The sequence below is a fragment of the Penicillium concentricum genome (genome assembly GCF_028827145.1).
Source record: "Penicillium concentricum strain IBT 3081 chromosome Unknown utg000002l_segment0_segment0, whole genome shotgun sequence".
Lineage (NCBI taxonomy): Eukaryota > Fungi > Ascomycota > Eurotiomycetes > Eurotiales > Aspergillaceae > Penicillium > Penicillium concentricum.
Genome location: NW_026622755.1, coordinates 559,787 through 587,288, shown reverse-complemented (window position 1 = coordinate 587,288; position 27,502 = coordinate 559,787). Strand labels below are relative to the sequence as shown.

Sequence of the window (27,502 nt, the reverse complement as noted above, 5' to 3'; positions counted from 1 at the left end):
ACCCCTCTTACACACACACACCGCCTCTTCATGATGGCACAATATTTCCAGTCTGAATTCTACCAACAATCACCATCAACGTTAGATGTGACACCGGAAGACGACGAGATGAGCGTGTTGGACGACAAGATCTTGGACCCAAGCTCCGAAGACCTTTCCAACCGCCGCGCCTCCTACGACGCTCCACCAGCCTACTCACATCGCGATTCCGTCTGGTCCAACTACTCAAATACCTCCGGCCAGTCACAGTCAAATTCGCATTCGCAAGTCGGACACGCCATGCTAAATTCAACGGGTGCCTCGTTCATCCCCGTCGATGGCCCGCAGTTATCTTCCTACCCCCAGGCATCGTGGTCAATGCCGCGCACAGATTCAGGCTCATGCACCCCGACCGTCAACTATGATAACTATGCTGCCAATGGAGACCAGAGTGCCATCACTCCGTTCTCTGGCGGTGCGGTTGGACCCGTTGGCGCTATGCCCGTAAACTCCATGTCGTACCGCGGTAGCATGGCCTTTGCGACTCCCGGAAGCGTCGCCATGTCACCGCAATCAAGCCAGGGCTGGATGCCGGCGCCGATGGACATGGCTGAGGCAGAAATGCACTCAAGAAAGAGCCCAAACTACCGGGTTGCTTTGCCGGCGCATCGGGGGGATGGGGTTCGGAAGAGGAATTCCCGCATTCCAATCTCCCCCGAACTGAACTTGGACAACATCGATGAGGCGATCAGGAATTGCACCGACGAGGAGGAGAAAAAGAACCTCAAGGCTATCAAACGACTACTGCGGAATCGTTGTGCAGCGTAAGTTGAAATTCATGCGTTGAGTTGGATTAAATGCTAACCTTGTTGTAATAGGCTGCATTCTCGGCAACGCAAGAAAAAGGAAGCCGAGGGCCACGTCGAGAAGATCAAGGAACTGGAAGCAACGATCAGCGAACTGAACGCAAGGATCAAGCAACTGGACGCAATGATCGAGGCACTCAGAGAGGAAATCCAGAACATGCAGAGGGCAAGGGAAAACCTGGAGTACGAGAATCGCCAGTTGATTGACTACAACATGCAGCTGGCAGAGCACATCCAACGTCAGGACATCGAGAAAGATGAAATTATCATCACACATACGCGAGAGACAGCCAATCTTTTAAAAAGAAACAGACATCTGGAGGAGAGAATTAAACAGCTTGAGCACGGCGCCAAGCTCGCTCAAGAAAGCCAGCCCGGCGACTTCACCAGCTTCGAGAACCCCATGGAAAACCCCTCATGGGACGGCTTCTCAATGGCTGGACCTCCCTTGCAACCAGATGGTATCCAAACTCCCCGTTCTCAGGTTAGCCAGCAGGTCAAGGTCCCGGAGAAATCCAACAACGGATCAGACCTGCCGGTCAACTGGAATGCCTTCTGCATGTTCCTACTTCTGGGTGCCTTCTGCGCCTCAAACAGTACTTCCCTACTGGGCCGCTCCCTGCCCCAACTCTCTGAAGAGTACCGGGCCGAGTCAGCCAACGTGCTAAAAGCAGTACTAGCCTCGTCATCCGGTCACGAGATCACCCACCAACACTCCATCAACCATGGGACAACAACCGGACCTTCGCCGGCAACTATCAGCGGCATAGAGATGGCGCAGATGACCTCTGCACAACCCCTGCCATCAAACTTAGACCAGCTGCACAACACGCTCGTGATGCCGACAGAGGAGCAGGAGCGTGATCAGGCTTTCTCGATAAACGTCGACCAGTATAACTCCCTGACGACGTTCGAGGATCACAGCGGGGACTTCAAGTCACAGAAGCCATCTACTCTGCAGCAGGCGTTTGCTGCGATGCGCGATACCACCGCGCAGCGGACTCGCATGCACTCCGCTCTATCTTCGGGTGTGCATTCTCGATCATTGATGTGGGACTGTGTGCCTGAGAAGGTTGTTCAGGACTTCCAACGTATGGTGAATAGTCATGATTACGATACTTCCGTCAAGGTGGAGGGTATTTTCTATCCTTGATGGCTTCATTTCGGGATTAATCTTGAGATTTTCGACACGACCGTATTTCTTGTGATTTTTTTCTTCTACCTTTCTTGCATTTCTTGTGACATCTCTGCTTGGGATTGTTACTTGATCTAGCCCCCTTTCTTCTCCTTCTTTTTCTTCTTCAAAAATACGGGCTAGCAATGGCCCTTGAAATTCTAGCGTGCAACGATAGATCACGCAACACTTTTTATTCTTCTCTTATTTGTGTATCTTTTTGATATAATTTTCATTGTCTTGTCTTTTTTCAGCTCGGTCCCAGGGTCAGGTTCACTCGGGCACAGGGCTTTGTTCAGCGAATGATTTTAGCGATTGGCTTCGGAGCGTGTTTCTGTTTCTTGTTTTGACTGATGGGAGGGGAACTATATTATACGAACGGCAGGGTGGAAACCTGAATTATGTGTTTATGTGTACAGACCCGGGCTCCTCTCTCCAAACTGGGATGAGATCTTGGGTATGGGGTACGAGAAACGAAACGAGTTATGAAGAAACCTTGCATGTGAGGTCTTTCAACTGTGCTTATTATGACTTGTTTTATGACCTATGTCTTATGTTTATGTTTACTATTTTGCGATCTGGGCTGGGACAGTGTCAGGCATTAGGAATGGGATGGGATGGGATGGTCTCGTGCTTTCGGGCTGGATGAACTTGCTTTTTCATGTTTCCAAATGACTTTTTATCCTCAGCTCTTCGGCCCTGGAAGGTCAAGTCTAGGCTCCAGACTTAACTTGCAAGGTTGTCTTAGCTTGAGCGATTTTGTGCTGAATCCACAAATGGCCGACGAACGCCTACGAATGTGATGAAGAGATGACAATGTGATGTCTCACCCCGCGACATGATACGCTCTTGCGATGTAATTTCTAGTATTCAATCTGCTGCTGGCTCGTTTCTAGCCGACTCAGCATATTCTTTCGGAGTTTGACAACGGAAGTCTATCTGCGGATCGGAGATGTCAGGTCAGTATGTTGATATTAGCCACTATGCGCACCTCTAAATATCCATATGCGATGATGGAATAACATCTAAGTTCAAGCCATTATACACCTGCCTTTTCAAGTAGCGTATCCTCGATGAAAAACGTTTGATGTGGTTTTGACCCACGCGCAATCTTAGTTGAAGGACCTTGGGGGCAACTCACGGTGCTGACACCCAATCACTCCCACCAGAATTGGCCCACTGACAAGACTTGTGTAAAATGCTTGCATCGTTCCAAGCTTTGACAAGAAACTCTCCGAGCCTTGGTTTTCCGATACCGTGTGTAGGGCTGATGGTTGCTCCCGGCTGGGCATTTGATATTCAGCAAGGAGCAGAAGTTCTCGGGACAATAGCAACACACCACGCAGACCGGGAATTTCGAACATCAATTGAATATTGTAGCGATATTAGAAAGTTTAACATGGGTCAAATTGCCTAGTCAATGTAGCCTCCGACGAAGAGTCCAAGCTAACACCAAGCTAATATAATCGGGGGCGAAACGTCCCAAGGTCCTCAACGCAACGGAGGACCCGAAGAAGCCTGTATCTTTGCTCCTTTATAAAACGGGCAGACAATTCCTGTAATATCTGTAGGTCAAGATCGTCTTGTTCATTTCCTTTCGAGCTTTTATATCGGCTCCACACCACAGAGGCCATTCTTCCTCCCATCCAACGTCAGAGGACGATTTACAACACACAACACATAACCAGCCAAGATGGCATTCGATCCTCACAATGTCGATCTGGATACAGCCGACGCCGCTCAAATTGTTTGCTATCTCAATGCCGGGGAAAACGAATACAACGGCCAACTAGGCGCGCGCGTCTCCGCCATCTTCGTGATTCTCATCGTCTCCTCAGCAGCGACCTTCTTCCCCGTGCTAGCACAACGCGCACCACGCCTGCGCATCCCGATCTACGTGTATCTCTTCGCAAAATACTTCGGCGCTGGTGTGATCATCGCAACGGCATTCATCCACCTCCTCGATCCCGCGTACGACGAAATCGGTGGAAACTCCTGCGTCGGACTCACCGGCCACTGGGCGGATTACTCATGGTGTCCGGCAATTGTGTTGACATCATTGATGGTCGTATTTCTCATGGACTTCGGCGCCGAGCGCTGGGTCGAGCTCAAGTACGGTATCTGTCGAGAAGACCCAGAGCCCATGATGTCGACTGGGGGTGAAGTGCGACGTGTGGACTTGTGTGCTTCGGCACCCCACTCATCCCACAAGCATGTCAAGGAGATTGAGTCGCAGACACAGGAGCTGGCGATCGAGCGCTCAGTCAAGCAGCAAATTGCTGCGCTGTTGATTTTGGAGTTCGGCGTTATCTTCCACTCTGTGATCATTGGTCTCAACCTCGGTGTTGCGGGTGATGAGTTTGCTACACTTTACCCTGTTCTGGTCTTCCACCAGTCGTTTGAAGGGCTTGGTATTGGAGCGCGCATGTCGAGTATCCCATTCAAAAAGGGAAGCTGGTTGCCTTGGTTCTTGTGCTCTGCTTATGGACTAACTACCCCCATTGCCATTGCTATTGGTCTTGGTTTGCGCACGACTTATAACCCTGGCTCTTTCACTGCAAATGTTGTCTCTGGTGTGCTGGACTCCATCTCGGCTGGGATCTTGCTATACACTGGTCTCGTTGAGCTGCTTGCTCGTGATTTCTTGTTTGACCCTCACCGCACTCAGGATAACAAGCGGTTGACTTTCATGGTCCTGACTATGATCCTTGGTGCTGGTATCATGGCTCTGCTCGGAAAGTGGGCTTGAACTGGAATTGAGTTGAAGATCTAGAATAGTGTGTATTCGATGACACATGGGTGAATTTTAAGATGGTGAACTGTGAAAATGGATATAGTTTGGACATAATTGGTAGTATAATTGAGTTTCGAGACAAATGATACCCAAGGTGGGCTAGCTTTGTGATAATATCCCATTCGTTCATAAGTAATCTTTTCTCCCCAATCTTCGAAGATGCAAGACGTGATTTTCACAATCACTGATCTTTGCCGGTGTTACACCATATGATACTCCAAAGATTGAAAAGATATCTCTTATTGAATTAAAGCGCCTCGGTACAACCTAATTTCGTAGATGTAAACCTCTGGAGATCCCCTTATCTCGATGGACCTATGGTTCAGACTTCCCGAGATAGATGATTCAATTATATATTTTAAGTGAGCTGTGTCTGTCTTCCTACATGGGAACAACCCTTAGAGTGTGGTGGAGTACCTAATCTATCCAAAATTAATTGCATGCATATATCTTGCGGAAGAGGAATAGTTATGGATCGAGCAACAAGTACACGTATCAAGATAGGAATCTAAAGGCGAGAAGACCAAAATGTATAAGTGTATCCCGAGTGTTACCAACCATATGATCAAATACTAATGCACAGATTTCTACATATAGAAGGATGTCGGGGCGATCAACTTTGCGGATCGTCTGTGTTACTCTCAAAAGAAACAGCAATATCGCTGATCAACCATAACGTCACTGTGTGATGTATTATCAACTTCTTAGTAGAAAAAAGGTCTTTACTGGGGCGATATCACTATATAGAGAGTAACTTTGTACAATCGATAGAATGCGAGTGAGACTGAATGACCTGGCCACATGGGATTATTTGCAATACTCGAAGTGGCATCAGTAAGTGTACTCCAGGGTACCCCCAAGACACGAGGGTGGACTTGAATCTACGCTGGGAAAGATTTCTCTGATCCTGGTGCATTTTGTTGGTTCCAACTGCCCTATAACTTTGATTCATTTACCCAGTGTGAGGATGTGGTACAGATATATGCAAACCAAATCTATTTATCTCAGATATATCTAGGTATGAGAGGACAATTCGATCTGTGCAATGGCTGATCTCATGGTGGCGGCGGGTTTGGGGTGGTAGTATCACCAATACAATCAAGGGTTCCGAAAAAGGCACGACTGAATCGACAATTATATCTTCTGAACAAAAGAAAAACTGAATCTAACTACCTCGTATCACCACCACAGAAGCAAGTTGGCCACAAAAGGCATCAATAATCGGCTGTTGACTGTGCCTTTCGCCATACAAGCGACCCGCGCACATACTGGCCCTAAAGTAGAGCTAAGTAAGCTTGAACAAGAAAATAAAGAACTGTTGACGTAGAGAGAGAAGGTAAGATAAGACATACATCAATGAGATACACGTTAGCAGTATCGAGCTCCAAATTGTTGCCATTCAATGTGACCAAGCGCCCTTGCTCGTTTCCAAGCCAGTTGGGAAACGAGGCAACTTCCATGTTATGCTTGACCTTAATTGCTCCGTTTACCTCCTCTAGGTTGTAACGCCCGCAATATGCTAGGTAGTGCTTCATGGACTCAGCAAGCTCTTCCTGCGTACCTCGTTCCATATCATTGCCGGAGAAAGCTGGGGCTCCGGGTTGCATGAGGTGCGCAGACACAAATCCGTCGGCGCTGTATATAAGAAAACCCTGGGCTTTGGGACCCATAGGATGGATAACCTGGCCGGTTTCGGTATCTGTAGCTTTGTATTCAACGAGGATCCAAGTGCCGACGAGGCTCTGGCGAGTTTCTATGAGAGAAGACATGGTGGAAAATAGAAAATTGTTCGTGCTTAATTGAGTAGGGCAATGGAACGATAATACTACGGATATATGGAGTTCAGCATATGTAGACTGGTTTTATACCAGCCTGGGGGATTTAGAACTCACATATGCCGGAGAGGATGACGTCTTGGTTGTATGTGAGAATTCAAAGTATCGATCGAATACGGAGCAGAATTCACAGCATTGCCGATCTAAGAACAACAAACTCGGATATATTCTACTACTGCTGTGTAACAAGTTGAGAGTGAGCTAGCAGACATGGCTTCGTCATATTGGGCACTACGCATAGCGCTGCTTGGTCTCTGCGGAAGAAATTTGTTTCGGGGCCTTCTATGGTGTATGTGCGAATGTATGGATACCAACCACCTGTATTTTTAATAAAACCCAGTCTTTGTACTTACCTCCTGGGTGCTACAAACCAGATAAGCACCCACCCACACCCAAATCTTCTAGCATCATGAATTGCTGTATTTGGCTGAATACAGAAGGAGAGCTTTGTTGGCATGGGAGAAACTGGATCATCAAGTGCGATGCAAGTAGTCAAGGTAAACAATTCCGAGTGGAAAAGCGGCACAGAATTCATTGCTGAGAGCCAACAGCTCCAAAGAATCTTGCAAATTTGTATATCAAAATCCTGTCTAGCTATCTAATTGCAACTGGCCTGCAGAAGCCTTTTAGGTAGCATGCTGATCATACTTCTCCCCAAGCCCCTTCAAAACGACCTTTACCAAACCTCCTAATGTACCTGCTCGGTTAATTTCCACTGTAGGAATCTCCATTCCCAGAGACCTCCGCAGCCAATTCCTAACCTCTATGGCCATGAGGGAGTCCACTGCCATACCGGCCATTGCCTCAGTGTCATCTGCAGAATCTGGGCCCTGCTCCTGCGTCTGTCCTGTAAGGTTATGGCTGATAAATTTGCCCAGTTCCCTCATCAAGGCGACCTCAGTCTCCTTTTTGCCTGTCAGCGAGGGATCTGCTTGTATCTGGGCAAGGAGGGCCTTTAAGGCATTTGCATGAGATGATTGATCCCCGCCAGTTCCAGCACTCGTAGACTCAAGGTTGGGATAAATCGCAAATCGAGCGTCGCGTCCACCAAGGAAGATTTCCTTGGGGAGATCGGTACGGCGCCTGGTGTGCGCGAGTCCCATCGCCATTGCCCCGCTCGCATTAGAACCACTAACCGGGGATATATTGATAGCTGCAGCAAGCCCGTCAATCACTTCACCTTCATGAAGCACATGCAGCGCGATCGATTGGACTCTCTGGAGGAATCGGGAGTTGCGACTTGCGGCACCCGCATCTCCAACCACGCCGAGGTGTAAGATAGAAGAAGAAAGTCCCTGTTGTCGTCGATACCGGGTGAACGCTTCTAAGAATGTAGTTGCTGCAGCATAATTGGCCTGGCCAGTGTTGCCACACACCCCGGCAATTGAGCCAAACACGACGAAGAAATCTAATGAATGTTGCGCTGTGGCATGATGCAGGTTCCAGGTTCCGGTGACTTTCGGCGCCAGTGCGGCATCCCATTCCTCATAGCTCATCTGTAGAAAGAGCCGATCCTAATAGGACGTCGGAGATTAGACGTTAAACACACCATGGGGGTGAGAAAGAGGGAGGACTTACATTCAAGTCAACTGCCATCTGGAGGACACCAGCAAGGGGTTGCGTGCACGCGGCAACAGCCTCCTTCACATCCTTAAGACTCGTCACATTTCCTGGCACACAGATAACTCGGCAAGATTGTGCTTCAAGTTCGCGAATAAATGCTTGATCCTCATCGGATTTTCCAGCTGACCGCGAGAGGAAGATGAGCTCTCGCGCATTCTGCTCGACCATCCATGTTGACACGGATCGCCCAATACCACCGAGACCACCGATGAGCAGATAAGCGGCGTCAGGTCGGAATGACGGGAATGTCTTCACCACAGGAGGAGGCAGAGTGTCCACCGAGGATGGCATACGAACCAAAATCTTACCCAAGTGAGTGCCGGCCTGCATATACCGAAACGCACTGACGATATCGAGCGCGTCAAAGACTTTGAGAGGTTTTATAGGTCCGATTTTACCTTGAATATACCAGTCTGAAAATATTGCCAGGGTGCTGCGATGTGTTAGTTAGCCTTCGCTACCTGAAGGTCCAACAGGGACAAACCTTGTGAGAATCTCCGGTGTCTCCTTACAAACTTGTGCAAGATCAACGCCGAAAAATGCTCGGTTGGCCTCGAAAAGGCTCATATTGAGCATTCCATGACTTATGAAGTCACGTTTTCCTAGCTCAACCATCCGGCCGAACTTCGCAACGCATTCCCACGAAGCGTGGAGTAAGTTCCCCGACAACGAATTAAGCACTACATCAACTCCCCGTCCACCGGTGGCACGCATCAAGTCTGGTTGGAAGGACGTGTTGCGTGAGTTGAATATCCGTTCTCGAGGTAAGCCAAAATTCTCCATCAAATAGGCTACCTTTTTATCATTGCCGACGGTGGCATAGATCTATATTGACAGAGTATTAGATCCCCGCAGCCGTATTTATCACGGGAGGGTTCGCTAACCTCGGTTCGAACAGCCTGGCATACTTGAAGGGCAGCTAATCCGACTCCGCCGCACGCTGAATGAATGAGAACGGACTGCTACCGTGTCAGTTACCATCATTAGCCGAACAACACGAGTTACTCGCCTGGCCCTTCTTCAAAGCTCCAATTTCAAGAAGTGAGTAGAGAACAGTGACATATGCTGTTAGCATCGTGGCAGCATCTGCCATTGACAGCCCCTGCGGTAGTTTTATACAAGCTTCTCGAGGTACTACAATGTTTGAGGCGAGAACCCCAGAATGCATCAACACAACACGGTCCCCCACTGCGATGTCCAGTCCAACCTGAAGCACAATACCGCTGCCTTCGAGCCCAAGATCCTCTTTGCTTCCGAAGAAGCCCATTGCGACCATCATGTCCTAGAGAATATTGATTAGCGAGCTATGCAGGACTAGTTCGTGAGGAAGAAAACCTACTTTGAAGTTTAGTCCTACGTAGTCCATCTCAACTTCAACCTGCCCCTCTTTCAACTCATAGGATGCCTCTTTCTCGGCCCAGTGTAGCGTGTCCAATAGTCCGTATGCCGTGAGAGTCAGCTTTCGGGACGCATCTGACCGAGGTGGACTTGAGAGTTGCTCGACGAGAGGTGTCCAGTGGTACCGGCCGACCTTAATCTCGCCTTCATGCAAAGCAAACTCATACTCTGGATCGGGAAGGGAGCGCGCACGGGATTTCTGTATTTTCTCGCACACTTGGATTACAGCCCTTGCGCCCGCCGCATCCCATGTGGGAACCTCCAGAATTGAGAAATCAAGCAATAGCTCCGCCCGTAAAGTGCGGGCGAGCCCATGGACGAAGCCAAAAATTGGATCCAAGCAGGTGTGAGAGGTTGACTGCGTGACCCACAGAATTTGGCAGTCCTGTGCTTGCTCTATGTAGCGTTGGAATACCTCATAGTCATTCTTCGGTAGGGAACCTATTGCGGACCCTTCAAGATCCAGCAGAGATACGATGAATTTGCATTTGGGTGGTGCTTGGTGTAGTGTTGTCCAGTTAGTTATGTAGCCTTCGTTGCGGAACAGCGATTCAACATCACTCGCCCACTGGCACTGGGTAGATTTCTTTGTCAAGAGCCAGATATCGGTAGGAATGAAGATATGATCTTCTGGCCGTGTTATAATGCTGGCGGATATATGGTATGGCGGCTTTTGGTCATAAGCGGTTACATCTGCTCCAGTGAAACCTGCAGCTCGTAGCTCCCGATCCCATCGCCCCGGTGAGATGTACGGTTGCTCTGCTCGGCCATCATCTTCCCCCAGCCACCAACCGGGAAATACACCCTATGGAAATATGTAAGTAAGCTGGGTATGGTTCCAAGGAAAAGTCGGCACCTACCATGGTGAAATTTGCAAGTAAAATTTCTCCAGCGAAGTCAGTTAAATGCTTCAGACGTGAGGCTTATAACCTACCTAGGCTAATCTCGTGAAGTAGGAAGCGTCCAGCAGGCTTTAGAAGGGAATGCACATGACGAAGTGCGGAGTGAAGATTGGGGGTGGCGTGGAGAACCTGGTAGAGAAGGTGAGTTCAACGCTGTTGAGCCAAGGCATTCTAGGCAAAAACTCACATTGGAAGCGATGATCAAGTCAAAGCTATGAGGTTCGAACCCTTGTTCAAGGGGATCTAGGGTAATATCAAGAACTTTGTATTCCATGCACTGCTCATGACCAAACCTCTCTATTGCCGCAGCCATAAAGCCCGAGGAGATGTCAGTAAAAACATACTGCCCGTACATACGCTCCCCACTCGTGGATTTGAGAAGCTCTAAAGCCATGGCAGTTGCAGAGCCAGTTCCTGCACCAATCTCAAGTATTCGTAGGCCTGGGCTGGAATGGCAGAGTAACGGTAGGAAGGGCTTCCAGTCGGCATATTGTGTGTGCGCAGCATGGAAGTTGTGAAGCAGATTGTCTTTCATGAGGATTTCCAGTGGACTGCTTTCTCCAGATGTAAATGCTATGCAGTTATCAAAGACGACCTGCAAGCAATCCGCAAGTGGAGCATCAAATGTAAAATTTGTCTCCGCTGACACCTTTCGTATCATTTCCTGTCGGTCTGCGGAACTTAGCAATGCCCACTGAGGCGACTCTGGGTAGATAGATTGTTGTCCACTTGTTTTGATATTAAAAGCTGCGTCCATAATGAATTTCTTCCATTTTGCGAGATGTGATGAAGTTGGGTCGAAATGTCGAATTTTCTCCGCTGTCTCGAGAACAAAAAGCGCGGAAAGTTGGCCGATGGCTTTGATATTCATGCCCTGCGATGTATAATCATGTGGTGTAGATAAAAGTGCTGGTGAAGGCAAGAAATTAATGTCCGATTTCCACTCAAGATGGCTTACTGAGCCCGCGAGCCCAGTTCCCGAATCTATATTGTCATTTTCCAAGGCGAAAAGGTAAGCTCCTTGAATAGATAGTACAACCCGATCACCAAGCATTGCAATGGCATCGCCTAGCTGGCCATCCCTTGTACCGCTCTTGGTTCGGGCGCTTGCTGGCATAGGTGGACCACCTGGGCCGACAAACAACGAATCTATCATAGCTGGAACATAAATTGTTGTCAGATGCCGCAGCAAACCCTGGGAACAGGCCACACCCATAAGTTGGAGGCATTGATCAATCGCCGTAGGGTGCAGCGAATACCTGCTCCCAGGCAGCCCGCGGTTACCCACAACAGTTGCAGTTGCCCTCGGCCCGGTGGGATCGGCTGTAATCTGCTCAAGGCCCTGAAATTGAGTGCCGTAATCTATCCCACTTCTTTGAAGCACTCGGTATAAACCTTCAGACGACACAGCCCGCTTATAGCAAGAAATGGGGAATGGCTTGGGAGGATGATCGGACCCTGCTCTTACTTGACCCTGACAATGCATCGTCCATCGTTCTCCGTCATGGACCATGATTTTGAAGCCATACCAGCCAGATGGGACCCTGTCGGCTACTTCGAGCGGACTGAGGCTAGTCACCATCTCGATCTGATCGCCCTCATGCAATAGCAGTGGCGTTATAAATGTTGTATTACGCACCGAATAACTGTCGTTGTTGGGGTACAGCTGCTGGACTGCCTCGCCTGCCATTGAAACAAATCCAGCGCCAGGGAATGCGACAGCTCCTTGAATTACATGATCCAAGAGCCAGGGCACATTGTCCAGCGTGACTAGATTACGCCAAGAAGGGTCATGATCGGTGGTATCGAGAACCCGAGAACCGAGTATTTCATGATGCGGAAACTTGCGCTGCCTCCACTCCCGACTCAGTCGACTCTCGCTCCAGTAGGAGCGATCATGTTGCCAAGGATAAGGTGGAAGGTCCGTCAACATATTCCCCCACTCGATAATGCTTGTCAGATTGACTCCCATGCCACTCGCGTAGGCCTTTCCCGCTGTTTGCAGTAGCTGGCCTTGAACATCTTCGTCATACCTGAATAGGGTGGGAATATATACTGGTGACCTCGCCGCCAGAGTCCGGAAGATTTGTCGTAGAGGGGCAGCGAGGGCGGAGTGTGGCCCAACTTCGAGGAAGACCGGGGTTCCACTAGTAGGTAAACTTTGGATAGCCTCTGTGAACAATACCGGTGATTCCAGATTCTGTCGCCAGTATGATGCATCTAGTTTGCGAGGGTCGGTGATCGTGTCGCCAGTTACACTGGAATAAAAAGGAATCATTCCGTGCTCATGTTCGATATGAGTAGAGATACGATCTTCATATTCAGAGCCAATATGTTTCATGTGGTCTGCAAATAATGTAAGCGCAAAGATATTAGAGCAGGGTGCAGGGAGACAATTTACTAGAATGATAAGCAATTTTAACCGTAAGCCGCCTGCATAGTGTGTCTGAGTTTGCCGCCTTGATGCATTTAATTGCACGGTCAACCGAGTCGTTATCTCCTGATAGAGTGACACTATGTGGACTATTGTGGCAGGCAACAACCACTCCAGGTGTTATGTATCGTTCCACTTCGTCCGGGGAAAGGCCAACGGCCACCATAGCTCCTCGGCCTTCAAGCGGTTGTGCGACTTTGCCTCGGTAAAATGCTAGGACGATAGCAGTTGTCATCGAGATAGCTCGGGCGGCATACGCGGCCACAATCTCTCCGCTCGAATGCCCGACAACTGTGGATGGCTCGATTCCCCAGCTCCCAAGGATATTTACCAGCCCAATTTGAAGCGCAACACAGAGAGGCTGAGAGAACTCAGCTTCGTGGACCCGAGAAATAGAACTCTCTTGGCTTAGTTCATCTGGTAGGTACGTTAGTCAAAGTGTTCTCATGACGTTAGGGGTAGGGCCTTCTATCTGACCATATAATAACCAATTTGGGCCATCAGGTAGCTGTTGAAGCGCTGCATCCATCGTTCTAATATCCTCCTTGAACTTTGGGAAGCTAGACAAAAGCCTTAGCCCCATCCCGGGCCATTGAGCTCCCTGGCCTGTGAACACAAAGGTGACATTTGGGGAACTGGCATTGAAGATCGAAAATGCTGTATCATCTAAAGTTGGATTACTCGGCTGCACCACGGCAAAAGTCCGATGGGAAAGATGCGACCGTCGCGCAGCCAGAGTGTACGAAAGATCATGCAGGCAGTCTGGGTGATTCTGTACATAGTCGGTGATCTGTCCAATGCGCTTGCCAAGAGTGTCTGCGGTGTGCGCAGAAAGGAGCAAGAGCTGTGGATTGGAAAGCCCAAGCGATGTGACTTGGGCCTTTGGAGAGGTCGCAGAGGCGGACTCCAGGATTGCGTGGGCATTGGATCCCCCGATACCGAACGAATTTACGCTGATCCTTTCGGGCCTGCCAGCAGGCCACGGAGTCGGTTCTAAGGGTACGTGGAGATTTGCCTCGGTGAATGGAATTTGGGGATTTGGCGTTTCGAAATGGATATTGGGTGCAATGGTCTTGTGTTCTAAGGATAAAATGGATTTGATGATGCTGGTGATGCCTGAGGCACCCTCAGAATGACCGACATTCGGTTTGACCTGTGAAATGTGCATAAGTCATGAGGTGCATCATAATTAGCCATGCTAATTGATAATACTAACCGCGCTGATATATGTTGCTTCTCCTTGGGTCATCTTTGCAACAACCGATGCTTCGATGACATCGCCGACCGCTGTTCCAGTCCCATGGCATTCAAAAACGGGTGTCTCCTGGATGGCTTCAATCCCTGCAATCTGATAGGCGTGCCGGATCAACCTCTCTTGAGATATAGGACATGGCTGAGAGAAGTTAGGGGTCTTGCCGTCGTGGTTGGTCACTGTGGAGCGGATGACGGCACGGATAGCGTCGTTGTCACGAAGCGCGTCCCGCAATGGTTTTAGATAGATGCAGTTGATCCCTTCACCACGACCATAGCCATCTGCTTCAGCATCAAAGGTATGGGAGATACCACTTGGTGACAGAACCATATTTTTGGTCATGGCATCTGTCATGGTTGGGCCCCATATAAGGCTTGTCCCGCCCACTAGAGCTGTTGAGCACTCTCCAGATCGAAGTGCTTGGCAGGCCTCGTGCAGGCAGACCAGGGATGAAGAGCAGGCTGTTTGTATAGTCATGCTACAAAGGGTCAGAGCTTTCTGACATAAAGCCAGCGGACCGCACTCACCTCGGACCCAGGAGATCAAACCGATACGACACTTGGTTTGCTAACGCAAACCCACCGGTGGCGATGGGATATATCTGATTCAGATGCTGGGGATCCTTATGCGACATTTCTAGCCAATCTTCGCCAAAAACCCCCACAAAGCAACCGATTTTCTCACCGCGCCACTTAGTCTCCCCCGAGTTCTCCAGGCACTCCCAAACCACCTCTAGCAAGAGCCGTTGCTGGGGGTCTAGGCGTGCCGCCTCGTGGGGAGGAACAGAAAAGAATGAAGCATCAAAACAAGCTGGATCTTCTTGCAAAAAGAACCCTTTTTTCTTTTCGTCCAGATCTCCACAATCAGAACTGCTAGAGGCCTCTCTAGAGCAGCGCGAGGGAGGCGCTTCACAAAAGCCATCTCGTTTCTTCACAAGCATTTCCCAAAATTCATCTCCACATCGAACACCGCCTGGTAACCGCATTGCCATACCGATGACGGCAATTGGCTCCCCGAAATCCTCCCCGTGGTTTCTGCATGATGATTGCCCTTGTCCAGTTGTTGAGTTCATTTTTGGGCGAATGATGGGTAGTTGGAGACTGGATCAAGATGGCTGCAGAGCAGACAAAACAAAGGTTGAACTATGCTTTGAGCTCTGCTATCGCAGTGCATTGCCTTTTTACTATTAATAAACCTCACGAAAAATTGGCAATGAGGCCAAGTCTACACACAATATGTACCTACATATCATGGTTCTGCGAGGTGCAAGAAACACATTTCCTCCGAAATCCTCCGCAGTCGGATCAATAATATGTACCTCAGTGGCTCCTCGGTCATATTCCTGGACACTGCAGAAAAAGATAGAAGGCAATTAGCTCCAGGTTGGCCTCGGAAAACATTGTTTTAACGTTGTTCAACACTACTCCAACCCAAGCCCGCATGGTATGTGTGACTGCAACACAACTGGTCACCGAGCTGCTATCTTGATATTACTTGCCATATCAACACAAGTATATCAATAGCTATGCATTATAAACACAATCAACTCGTTTCTTCAGACCTGGTGTCATTGTTGGAGACTTTTGCCTTATATCACACAGCAACTCTCAGCCAGGGCATAGGATACATCAGCAGATCACGCTGTCGTTTATCATCATCAAGACCTGATATGACGAAAGGGAGGACATTCTGAAGCAAATCTAGATCCAAAGTAGCCCACAACCCTCTGGATGTCCAACCCAATCTCCTACCCTCCTGGTGTTCAACGTAACCCACCATCGTCCAGGTATTGGGTCCCTGATGTGGCACGCAAAAGACACCTTGTGTTAGAAATACCATAAGCTATGGCCGAGTATAACCCAATATCCATTCTTAGAGAGCTAATGCTTTGCGCCGATTAGGCGGTTGCATTCCGTTATTCGGAATCGAGACACAATATGGTGGTTTTGACTATTTGTTTCGTCTTATGTGTGATTATATGAGGAGTATCTGATTTATACTAACAAATACCCGGATATTAACCCTTTGACTGGTATCAGCCGTTTAAGAGTGAGGCATTTCTCCAATGCTCAGCTCCGAGTGATTCTAGGCCAAACCTGCCGGGGTGAAACAAAGTCCAAAAGCAAGAGAATGATATATAACCACTATAGATTAAACTACAGCGTACAAACTTTATTACAACTAATTGATATCTGTGTATAACTCTGGCCACAAAGTACTTTATCCAGCCATCTAACTGACTATCCAGGTACATCGTCTGGCTGGCCCTGCAAAGTTTGTTAGTACACCTTGCATTTTCTAACAATACTCATAAATTTCCACACAGGAACAGCAGACAACCGTTGATCAATATGGACATCGAATGGTTTCGAGGACAAGTCATCTTCCTCACGGGAGTAACTGGGAATCTTGGCGGCTGTCTGTTATACAAGCTAGCCATTCAACTTCCAACAGCTAAAATATTTGTGCTGGTGAGAGGGTCTGTGCAAAGGGCAATCGAATCATGGGAGCAGTCAATGCCAGAGCAAGTGGAGGAAATCATTGCAACTTGCAAAATCCAATTCTTCCTCGGTGACATGACCCAGCCTAACCTCGGTCTCTCACCCCCCAACCTATCACGCCTTCAAAATGAAACTACAGTAGTGATCAACGCTGCTGGTGACATCTCTTTATCTCGAGATCTCGCAGAGACTATACCAATCAATTGCACTGCCCATCTAGCACTGGCTGATCTACTGGACACTCTCACTCAACTGCAGCGCTTCCTTCACATATCAACTACATATGTCTCCAGCTTCCTCCCGGATGGCGTGGTCAAGGAGCAAATTTACCCTCTATACAAAGAGCCGGTAGAGGAACTAGGCAAGATTCTCGTCACAGGAAAATCATCCTACTCGAAAGAATTCGCGGCTCCCTACGCATTGGCCAAACACCTGGCTGAATGTTTGCTTCTGAGTGGCAACCATAAATTCCCCATCCTCATCGTGCGGCCCTGTCTCATATCACCGGCAATCGAGGAGCCCTACCCGCTCTACGGCAGCGATGGCGCCATACCCATACATTCCTTTATCCAGATACTCCTAGGAGACTCGGAATATGGACCTCTTAAGCTTGAGCAGACACTACCTTCATACGCAGCCTGCAATGAGATCCCAGTTGATCTCGTCGCTCGTACTTGTCTGGCTCATGTTGCTCAAGGAACGACGGGTGTGGTTCACGCAAGCGCCGATTTGTACGTATCTCGGTCGATCGGAGAATTGCTCGAGCGGATGCGCCGCCACGCGCCAGAGGGAGCGGTCGAGCAGGTACGGAAGGCCGGGATTGACCACGGGGAAGTCACAGCTCCTGAGTTTTACACCATGATTCAGCAATTTGCACGGGACTGGAAGATTGAATGTACCCGATCTGCTCACCTGAAGCAGGTGGCGGGTCCATTGGGACTTGACCTCGGCAATCATGACCCAGAAATATTCTTCAAACTTCGTATCGAGCGGCTGGCTAAGACTCTTCTGGAAAGGCTGGAAACTGCTACTATGGCAAGCAACAAGGTGTATCCGAATATCTCTTGAGAAGTGATGACTGGGTTTTGTTGATAGTATGTCCACAGCTCTCCAATGGTCGTTCTTAATGCATTAGAGCTGGCGCTTCTGTAATATCCCTCTTGACAACTTATAGTGGACGGCGTCGAAGGGCTCGTTTGCAGAGTGGCACTACGCCGAGATTATTTTTAAAAACAAGGAACCAATATAGGGTATAGTAGCGCCATGGCTCCCGATGGGCAAAAGTTCCGAGAACATGTATGTTTCACAATCTTTTAAACGCCTTATCCTGCGTGTTCGTATCATCCTCCGGTTTGGGGAGGATTCGTTTGCCAGCCCAAGCGGTGCCCAACGAGCGAACTAGTGTATCCTTTTTTTTAAAAAAAAAAGCAACCAGAGCCTCGGCTGGGAGGTCTACACCGCAGTCCATGGAGCCAGCGCCTTGGTCAGGGAAGGATGATCCACATCTCAGCTGGCCATAGTCAGACAATAAGCCAAATCAAAAGTAAAAACCAAGTATATCGGGATTTGAGAGGACCGAAATAGTGGTAAATGGGGTATTCTGGCTATACTAACCGAAATATTCTCATTGGGGAAAACTAGCCGATGGAAGTCCATCCCAGATAGGCTTTCGGGATGACCGTAGCGTGAACACCACGTGGCTGGCTCTGACATGATATTTACCAGCTCTATATGATTTAACATTCTTCAGCTTAGATACCGAAATATGGCGTGTCGAGTGCCCTTCAGTGAAGAAATGTGGAGCTAGGCCAAGGTCAGGAATAACGTAGTGAGCTGAAGTTCTGTCTGACATTAAGAACGAGAGTATATAGAGAAGATAAATAATTTTCCATGACCCCTGCTTTTGATCTTCTCCTCTCATCTATAGCGCTTTAATCGTCGACTTGAACAATGATTTCAAAGATCCTGCCATCATACCTTCAGCCAACGCTCCTGCAGGTATACCTTGCATGGGTGGATGGTTGGCTCTTCATCTCAAATGGCCATGATACAACGCCCAAGCAAATCATCAACTTGATCGAACTAGCTTCTCTTTTCGAAGAAGAAAATCTTTATCAGTTGATGGATCATACCCGTTTGATGCAAACCATCCACTCTCTGAAGCATCATCTCAAGGATGGAAGAATCACATTTGGCGGACAAAGGCCCCCTTCGTGTGAAGAAATCAATCTGCTTTCCGAACAATATAATCCACAGGTGGACTGCAGATGCGAGGACATTCAGCCCATCATTCAGCAACAAGATCCATGTAACTCTGGAGAGAACAAGTGTCATGCAATCCGAAGCATGAAAGAAGTCATGGAAAAAGTCATCGAGCGAAAGAATGAATGGCATAATACCGGTCTTTTCACACCAACGAAACTCAGACTCGCAGTAGACGAACTGGTGAACTCAAACACCGATATGCAAGAGTCTCCCAAGACATGTCAGGGAACAGATATATCATCTTCCATCCCAAGAATTCAAGCACCAGACCGTCGGCCAAACCCATCCGTCGACAGCAACCCCCGAATCGGAAATCAACTCTACCCAACCGCCGAACAACTCAAGATTTGCACAGATGCAAAGTATTTCGGTGTAATAGCCTGCGGTGGAAGTCTCTGTGACGAAGGTCTGGCTCGCGCTGTGGCCGACTCATGCAACGACATCCTGATCGGCGACTACTGCGAAGCTGCAGATGCAGAAGGGCTCAAGCTCCTCCAGCAAGTCGGTGCTGCGGCCATGTCATTTTTGAAACTCTGCAATATGTCCGGCCGGGTTACGGACTGGCAGTTTGATAACCTGTCTGCATACATCGTGCAGTGCCGGGTTCTCGGCTACTATCGCGACCACACCCGCTCTCGTCTGCCAGATGGAATTTATGGAAGTCGTATGACGGGACTCGGGGTACATCGGCATATCGATGTTGCTGCTTTTCATGGAGTCTTGACTGCTTCGCTTGGGACTGGTCAGGAGGTAACTGAGGAGCAATACTCGCGGATCGTGGAGGCGACTGTTTATATCAATGATTTTGTTGATCTTCGTGGTGATACGATGCGGAAGCAGCGTGAGAATGTTATACTCCGTGGCATTCGAGGTGATTTATGCAAATATCTTGATGGGGTGATTGGGAAATGTTTGGATTTAGTGGCTGATGCGATTGATTCGAGCGAACTGGGAGCACTGGTTGTCATGGGATATTGCAACTGGGCTATCATGTCAGCCCATCACAAAGTCTATGAGTTAGTCAAGGGGATTCGACAAGTTCAAAAACAATCTCCTTGCGAATATGTGTCAGTGTCCCAGACTATGGGATATGAACGGTTGATCGAAGCGCTGAGGCCCTACGGTACTCTTAATAATGCTGGACCGCGGGTGTCGAAGAACAGGATTGAGATGGGTAAGACTTATAGTCTCTGCCAAGGATCACCAGGGAGACATCTTGCATGGCTTGCTGATGCTACTCGGAGCTTGTTAGAGCCGACAACGCTGAGGCAGATTGTCGATGTGGTGCATTTTGAGTGGAGCGGCTACGTGGGTGCTGTCGATTATTGTCCTTGAGCAATGATTCAATGTTAATGTTCAATGATATGTTTTAGCATAGAGAAAATCTGCAGTTATAACAACTCTAGAAATCGGTTGTTATCTGTACCATTTGTAATTTCATACGGAGCTGAAGATATATAGTCGACCACCCGAACAAAAAAATATCATACTGCTTGAGATACTTCTCGACGAAATAATATAAACCAGCATATAAAAATGCATCCCTGAATAAATTGGATCCGATGGCTTCCGCGACTAAGTGGCGTTGAGCCTTACAAGGTTGGGATTTTTCTTCGGGCCTTCTTCGGACATTCTCCGCCTTTTTTTTCTTCCTTCTACCCCAGAAAATCCCCAGACTCTCCAGTCCCTACAAACATTCAACATGGAGGAACCAGTCCCCCCATTGCGTCTTGAATCAAGGATGCCAGAAACCTTCAACAGCGCCACCCCGCTTATCGAAGAAGAGGCCTTCTTATCGCCGGGAACATTCTCCAGCGCAGACGACTACGCCGCCAACCCCAGATTCCTCGAATTACAGGAAGAACTCCGCTGTGTACTCTTTTCCGCAGTAGCAAGCCTCGAGCCAGCAAACTACACATCCCCAGCTCCGCTAGAACCAGCAGAAGGACCGCAACCCCGACCCCCACGCCAAAGCCTAGACTTCACGCGGGTGCTCTCAATCCCCAAAATCAGACTAATCTTCTACCTAAAAAACTGGATCACAGAATGCGCGCCCTATCTCGATAAATTCGATGAGGCGCGTCACTTTGGCGTCCACATTCCAATCCTAGCACAAGGCTCACCAGCCCTGTTCTACGCAATCCTCGCTTTCTCCGCACGGCAAACAGAGCGAAAAGCCTGCCTGGACAAAGCATACGACAGTCTCGAGCTGTACCAAGAATCAATTCGCCTGCTGGCACCATTACTGCAAGCAAAAGACCCAAACGTCCTCGTGACAGTATGCATCCTCGCCGTGATGGAACTTATGTCCGTCAGCCCACGCGACTGGCGACGGCACGTGGAGGGATGCGCCGCACTCTTCGACTCATTTAACGTGAACGGCCTCTCAGGCGGACACTTGCAAGCCGTGTTCTGGTGCTACGCGCGCATGGAGCTCTGCGGCGCGATCATCTCCAACGGCGCCGAGAGCACAGTCCTCCCGCTGGATAAATGGGTCCCCGCTATGCCGCAGGCTTCTTCAAAGGAGGCACAGGAGGATATTATACGGGATTCCTTTTGTGAGAAGGGCCATGTCTCGGCTGATATGCACGCTAACTGGGCGGTTTATCTGTGCGCGAAGACCTGCGACCTCTCTTGTCGTCGAACACGCTTCTTGGAATTGGGCGAGGCGTCTGATGATCCGCGCCCGTTTTCGGAGCAATGGAGTAGGCTTTGGGAAGAACTGCAGTATTGGCTTGAGCAGCGCCCGCCTGCTATGCTACCTATTAAGACTACGGGCATGGGAAGTGGGCATATCTTCCCGGAGATTCTGTTTGCGCATTGGGCAGCTATTTCCGGGAATCAGTTGTACCATGCTGCCTCTATTATGATGCTGGATATGAGGCCTGTTGAGAGGGGGCCGCCTCCTGCCAAGCCGCATTTTTCGGCTATTTGGCATGCTCGTAGGGTTTGTGGGATTTCGTTGACGAATCCTCATAGCGGCAATTTGATCAACGCTATCCAGCCACTTTACATTGCCGGGAAGTTACTCAGTCATCATAGTGAGCATGTTGAGGTGGCGAAGCTGTTCAAGATTATTGAGCGCTCGACTGGGTGGGGTGCTTTGTGGCGACTCAAGGATCTCGAGAGAGCTTGGGGGTACGAACCGGGGGAGATCTCGGGTGTGATTTGAGGATTTTGTTCAAATGATACGGTACCAATTCTGTTACGGTTTAGTGTCTTGCATTTGCTGCGACGAGATTGTGACCCTACGATTTTCGAATTGCAGTCCGACGACCGGCGAGCAACTTGCGAAAAACTGGTCACACAAAGAAGGAAATTGGGGGATACATTGCAACCGATCTATACACCGATCCGAGGCCCCTTTCGGGGTTTTAGCCAGTTCAAAATACTTGCCACACAAGACAAGCTCCGTCTAACAAAACCCACTCCACCAGTTTACTTCAACCCGGCAAAGTCTTGGGATACCGGGCCACAGCTACAGATTGGAATGGAACACACCATATCGACATATCCAAAGTCTGATTGACAGACAGAGATGGATCGACCATCAACACAACGGCTGCCCCATCCCGGAAGGGGAAGCATAGGTTGTGATGCCGGAGTGGACTTCTTCTATGCACTTCAGTCGAACACCTAGTTAGCAATATTGCCAGCAATGGAGATGTCCAGGAAGTTAGCTGTCAGGACGGCCTTCGAGACTTCGGGATCAATTATCAGATTGATATATTGAATTTCATTGATGTCAGCGATAAAACCAACCACAAACCAGCCTTCAAATCAAACCACGGAAAAATGACTCACCTATCGGCCGGCTCTAGCATATTCAAATCAACATATCCACCAATAATCTCCATATCCTTGGCAAGTGACGCAAATCGCGGAACCCCAAGCACAGCAAACGCGATATTGGTCAATGCTCTAGCGGAGCGGATGGATACCCGGGATGGTTGTGGGCCACCTGCACCCGAAGTCGAGTTCTCCGGTCGGCCCGTGGGGAAGCCTTGAAAGGGTCCTTAAACCCGAACTCGGATCATTGCCCTCGGCTTCCAACGTCTTATACTCCGGTGCAAATTCCCTTAGGACAGGTCGTCGAGTATCATCATCCAGGTATTCTCCCATATCTGGAAACGGTCGGGTGTCTCGATCAGCCGCCGCCATATTGCGCCCTGGTAGACGGGAGAGCAGCTTTATTTTTCGGCATACAAAGGAGATGGGAACGGGTAAAGTGCCATCTGCAGCTGCCGGCTTCGTCTGGGGCCTCATCAGGGTGTCGTCATTGCACATTATCGCGATGATGCATGTAGGTTAATCTCTCACTAGCGGCCAAGCCTAGAAGCATCTCGGGCTATCACGTTCGGCGCAGACTCTGCCGTATACCAATCATTGTCCATTATGGTCTTGTTTATCCGGTGCATGGGGTATCACAAGCCCGCTTGTGATGAAAGTGGGCAATGAGCTGCATTGCAGCGGAACCGATGTGGACCAATGCAACACAGGGCCAAAGAGACGAGAGAACCATGCATATTGTATAGAGCACACCGTTATATCCACTTAATTTAACAGTTCAAAGCATCTTCACGTCGCGTGATACTTAGGGAGAAATTTAACATTATCAACCCCAAACTACACGGTCCCGAGTACTACCTTGACTCAACCCGATCAGGAGTGATCCCGCGAAGGTGGCTCTGTTTCCCAAAAAAAGACTTAACAGCCCACCCCACAGTCCGAGTGAGACCGAGTTATAGCCTAAGTCGGGCTAGCCCGTTCAGGGCCCGAAGAAAAACAAGAAACCGATTCATCCCGAGAACATCCACTCCTATCCCGTCTCCACCATCGGAGCCATTCTGGGAGTTTGGAGGCTACGTACCTCCCAAAAGGGTTTAGCGAACCGGATCCTCCACCATTTTGCCTCCACAAAACAACAAAATTTGGGGTTCCGCGGGGATTTTGACGAGAAACTGGAGAAGTTACGGGTTGAGGTGTTTTTTTTTTCTCACGTGGTGCCACTCGGACTATGACAGAATTAAACTAACTTCAATTCAAACCAAAAAAATGAACGTATATATTGAGACCCTCTTTCCCCCATGTTTTCAATTCCCCAGATTTCATCTCCTAGTGCTACTTTGGACATTCCCCTCCAATATTGCCCAATATGACAGTCCGATCATCCACTGATGTGGGATCAATCTCACGAGTCCAAATCGCAAAGAAATCCATGTGGCAGTCAATCGCCGACAACCCCAAAGTACTCGCCATTGCCTTCTTCGCCTCGTAAGAACACCCTCACATCCAAATCCACAATCCAAATACTAACAATCCCCAGTTTCGGTGGTTTCGAGTATGGCTACCAACAAGGTGTCCTCGGCCAGTCCCTGGTCATGACCCGCTTCACAGAGAACTTCCCAACAGTAGTAGCCTCATCTACCGCAACAGGCTGGCTAACCTCCATCCTGCAATTGGGCGGTGTCGTCGGCTCCCTGGCAGCCGGTATCCTGGGCGAAGTCTACTCTCGCAAATACACAATGTTCTTCGCCTGCTGCTGGGTCATTCTCGGAAGTTACCTGTACATCGGCGCGACGGTCGGCAACCCGGCCATGTTGTACGCGGGCCGATTCTTCACCGGCCTTGGCGTCGGCTTGTTCAGTGGTGTGGGGCCTCTCTATAATGCCGAACTCGCAGCACCCGAAATGCGTGGTCTGCTCGTCTCTTTCTACCAGCTCGCTACCATTCTCGGAATCATGATTTCTTTCTGGGTTGGCTACGGTAGTAACAATATCGGTGGTACCGGGGCTGATCAGTCCGATCTTGCTTGGCGTTTGCCTTCGATTATTCAGGGTATCCCTGCTATTGCGCTTGCTTGTGGTATTTGGTTTATGCCTTTCTCGCCTCGCTGGCTGGTTAAGCAAGGTCGGGATCAGGAGGCCCAGGACACTATCGCTTGGATGCGGAAGCTCACTGTTGATCATGAGCTCGTCCAGATGGAGTACCTTGAGATCAAGGCTGAGGCTGTGTTCGAGGAGCGTGCCTTTGCTATTGCTTCGCCGAAGCTTGCCGACAAGGAGAAGAAGAGTGTCTTCATGAACCAGATCGTGCAGTATACCAACTGCTTCCGCTCGATGGATAACTTCAAGCGTGTTTGCATTGCTTGGTTGATTATGTTCTTCCAGCAATGGAGTGGTATCGATGCTAGTAAGTCGACTTGTCTGAGAGATATTGCGAGTATCTGGCTAACCCTGATCCACTAGTTATTTACTACGCTTCAAATGTCTTCGTCAGCCTCGGACTGACCGGCGGTACCATTGCTCTTCTTGCAACCGGTGTGACTGGTGTCGTTTTCCTCATCAGTACCATTCCCGGAATGTTGATCATCGACAAGGTCGGCCGCAAGCCCATGCTCCTGGGTGGATCGCTGGTCATGCTCATCAGCATGGTTATCGTCGGCGTGATTGTGGCCAAGTTCCAACACGACTGGCCTAACCATGTGGCAGCCGGCTGGACCGCTGTTGGTACGTTACTATTTCCCTCCGACTCATGATCATAATCGCTAACTTATATGTTCTAGCTTTGATCTGGCTCTACATCGCAGGCTTCGGCGCCACCTGGGGCCCTGTCTCATGGACCCTCGTTTCCGAGATCTTCCCTCTCTCCATTCGCGCAAAGGGTGCCTCTATCGGTGCCTTCAGCAACTGGATCAACAACTTCGCTATCGCCTTCTTTGTCCCCCCTATGCTTCAGAACTGGGAGTGGGGTACTTACATCTTCTTCGCTGCTTTCCTTGCCTGCGGGATGGTCTGGGTTTGGTTCTTCTTGCCTGAAACCAAGGGAGCATCATTGGAAGATATGGATCGTGTCTTTAATAGCAAAGCCGGCGAGCAGGACGCTGAGCTTCTCCGTGAAGCACAGCGCGATGTTGGCTTGACTGCGTTCCTTGCGCGTATGTCCGGAAATGGCGGCGACCTCGAGAAAAATCAGGAGTCGCAGTATATTGAGAAGGTTTAAGCGGGCTTTATAAAAACGGGCCTTGCTCAATGTCGCATTGTATAATTTATTCAACGTTTACGAAGTTACTTCTTTCATGTGCAGATCTTTGATCCACCCTGTAGAGCCCTATGTATAGCGTACAATAGTTTATTCTTAGATACCGGATGCACGGGTGGCGTTTGATCGCCTACAGAGGGCCGTTGAAGCAACGCCGATAGTGTATAGAATTCAAATAAAACCCTGGTCATGTTTCCTTTTGCACTTCTTTTTTATTTTCCCTCTCACATCCTGTCCTTTCCCCTCTTTTCTTTGAAACCAATGCTGAAGTCTGTTACTCCGTCAAGAGTGCGAAAGGATGATGAGCGCAAGTGGGTATGCTGGGCGATCTCCCCCGTCGCCGAATGGTCCGTTTAAATGACCACTGGGGATTGAGAGTCCTCGATCAGGTGGCCTATCTCGTTTGGTCAGTACGAAAAACAGGGGTGTCGGCGCCTGGGCCGTCCCAGCGCTGGCAGGATTTGACGGCGTCCCGTCGTTTCGTAGCTGAGGGTGCCGAACCTAGTGGTAAACTGACATCCACCGGTTTCTTCTTCCTTTTCTTAGCCTCGCGCATAACGGAAACTAGCCATGGGTCGCGCTCTCATGTAGGGGAGGTCATGTTGGGGGAGACGGATCGACCGCGCTCACGAAGACCTGGCCGAGGCAGCCTACTGTAAAAAGCAGCGGCTTGCGGAGCTTCTGCCCTACCCTCCCCTAGTCTGCCCCTTACAAGCCCCTATTTACGTAGAATAGTTAGAGTTCGTTCAATAGTAGATGCAACGTGTAGGTCCACTTAAAAATACCACCAATACCGTACAAGGAGGGAATCATCCTTATGTTAGCTGCGCTTGGATCTCGCTTGCCATCGGTTCGCGCGTTAGCCATGTTCTAGAGAACATCGATGCCGTACATATTCTGCCGTAGGATGTGACCCAAGTACGGGTCATCCTAGACTATTTGGGCGATGAGCTGTTGAGGCGCAGGTTCGTCAAACTCTGAAAAGACGTGTAGAGAATCCTGTTGGCCATCAAGACATTGTGTCATAACAAAAAAGAGATATCGATCGGGATATCAGATGAAGATGGCGAGAGAACCCCAGAAACAGAAAGTGCCCGGCGCCATTCCTGAACCCGGCGCACTGCACGATAACACTTGGTACAACCAGGATTTTCACGGGTATCGTGTCACCGAACAACCCCTGTTTGAAAAACGGCGCCTTCGACTGATTTGTGTTGGTGCCGGTGCTTCTGGAATCCAGCTTGCCTACAAGGCTGAACGGCTCCTTAAGAATATCGACCTCCAGATCTATGAGAAGAACTCGGAAATCGGTGGCACCTGGCTGGAAAATCGCTATCCCGGCTGCACTTGCGATATTCCGTCTCACTCCTATCAGCTTACTTAGACGCGGAACCCTTCTTGGTCCAATTTCTACTCTGGCGCCGAAGAAATCTGGCAG

General features: G+C 49.2%; 10 protein-coding genes across 10 annotated transcripts; 7 read left to right on the top strand and 3 right to left on the bottom strand.

Moving 5' to 3' along the window:
• Positions 1-30: 30 nt before the first annotated feature.
• N7517_003789 (putative bZIP transcription factor) lies at positions 31-1,998 on the top strand (the record flags this gene model as incomplete). The annotated part of the gene is made up of 2 exons (XM_056721519.1): positions 31-803; positions 858-1,998. The coding sequence occupies 2 exons, from the start codon at positions 31-33 to the stop codon at positions 1,996-1,998; spliced, it is 1,914 nt and encodes a 637-aa protein (XP_056577769.1).
• A 1,714-nt stretch (positions 1,999-3,712) lies between these two features.
• zrfA (high-affinity Zn(2+) transporter ZRT1) lies at positions 3,713-4,768 on the top strand (the record flags this gene model as incomplete). Its single annotated transcript, XM_056721518.1, has 1 exon — positions 3,713-4,768. One exon carries the CDS (start codon positions 3,713-3,715, stop codon positions 4,766-4,768), a length of 1,056 nt encoding a protein of 351 aa, XP_056577768.1.
• A 1,259-nt stretch (positions 4,769-6,027) lies between these two features.
• On the bottom strand, positions 6,028-6,582 carry N7517_003787 (lipocalin-like domain-containing protein; the record flags this gene model as incomplete). Its single annotated transcript, XM_056721517.1, has 2 exons — positions 6,028-6,087; positions 6,166-6,582. 2 exons carry the CDS (start codon positions 6,580-6,582, stop codon positions 6,028-6,030), a joined length of 477 nt encoding a protein of 158 aa, XP_056577767.1.
• A 692-nt stretch (positions 6,583-7,274) lies between these two features.
• Positions 7,275-15,329, bottom strand: N7517_003786 (type I polyketide synthase; the record flags this gene model as incomplete). Its single annotated transcript, XM_056721516.1, has 13 exons — positions 7,275-8,162; positions 8,227-8,704; positions 8,756-9,096; positions 9,156-9,230; positions 9,281-9,553; positions 9,611-10,474; positions 10,530-10,555; positions 10,604-10,700; positions 10,759-12,917; positions 12,973-13,422; positions 13,483-14,158; positions 14,222-14,735; positions 14,785-15,329. The coding sequence occupies 13 exons, from the start codon at positions 15,327-15,329 to the stop codon at positions 7,275-7,277; spliced, it is 7,386 nt and encodes a 2,461-aa protein (XP_056577766.1).
• A 1,279-nt stretch (positions 15,330-16,608) lies between these two features.
• On the top strand, positions 16,609-17,826 carry N7517_003785 (Male sterility NAD-binding; the record flags this gene model as incomplete). Its single annotated transcript, XM_056721515.1, has 1 exon — positions 16,609-17,826. The coding sequence occupies one exon, from the start codon at positions 16,609-16,611 to the stop codon at positions 17,824-17,826; it is 1,218 nt and encodes a 405-aa protein (XP_056577765.1).
• An 882-nt stretch (positions 17,827-18,708) lies between these two features.
• On the top strand, positions 18,709-20,358 carry N7517_003784 (uncharacterized protein; the record flags this gene model as incomplete). Its single annotated transcript, XM_056721514.1, has 1 exon — positions 18,709-20,358. One exon carries the CDS (start codon positions 18,709-18,711, stop codon positions 20,356-20,358), a length of 1,650 nt encoding a protein of 549 aa, XP_056577764.1.
• Positions 20,359-20,725: 367 nt separating this feature from the next.
• Positions 20,726-22,195, top strand: N7517_003783 (putative C6 transcription factor; the record flags this gene model as incomplete). The annotated part of the gene is made up of 1 exon (XM_056721513.1): positions 20,726-22,195. The coding sequence occupies one exon, from the start codon at positions 20,726-20,728 to the stop codon at positions 22,193-22,195; it is 1,470 nt and encodes a 489-aa protein (XP_056577763.1).
• A 271-nt stretch (positions 22,196-22,466) lies between these two features.
• Positions 22,467-23,310, bottom strand: N7517_003782 (uncharacterized protein; the record flags this gene model as incomplete). Its single annotated transcript, XM_056721512.1, has 3 exons — positions 22,467-22,659; positions 22,828-23,026; positions 23,052-23,310. 3 exons carry the CDS (start codon positions 23,308-23,310, stop codon positions 22,467-22,469), a joined length of 651 nt encoding a protein of 216 aa, XP_056577762.1.
• Positions 23,311-24,178: 868 nt separating this feature from the next.
• N7517_003781 (sugar porter family MFS transporter) lies at positions 24,179-26,025 on the top strand (the record flags this gene model as incomplete). Its single annotated transcript, XM_056721511.1, has 4 exons — positions 24,179-24,297; positions 24,350-25,215; positions 25,272-25,532; positions 25,589-26,025. 4 exons carry the CDS (start codon positions 24,179-24,181, stop codon positions 26,023-26,025), a joined length of 1,683 nt encoding a protein of 560 aa, XP_056577761.1.
• A 1,102-nt stretch (positions 26,026-27,127) lies between these two features.
• Positions 27,128-27,448, top strand: N7517_003780 (uncharacterized protein; the record flags this gene model as incomplete). Its single annotated transcript, XM_056721510.1, has 1 exon — positions 27,128-27,448. The coding sequence occupies one exon, from the start codon at positions 27,128-27,130 to the stop codon at positions 27,446-27,448; it is 321 nt and encodes a 106-aa protein (XP_056577760.1).
• Between the last annotated feature and the right edge of the window lie 54 nt (positions 27,449-27,502).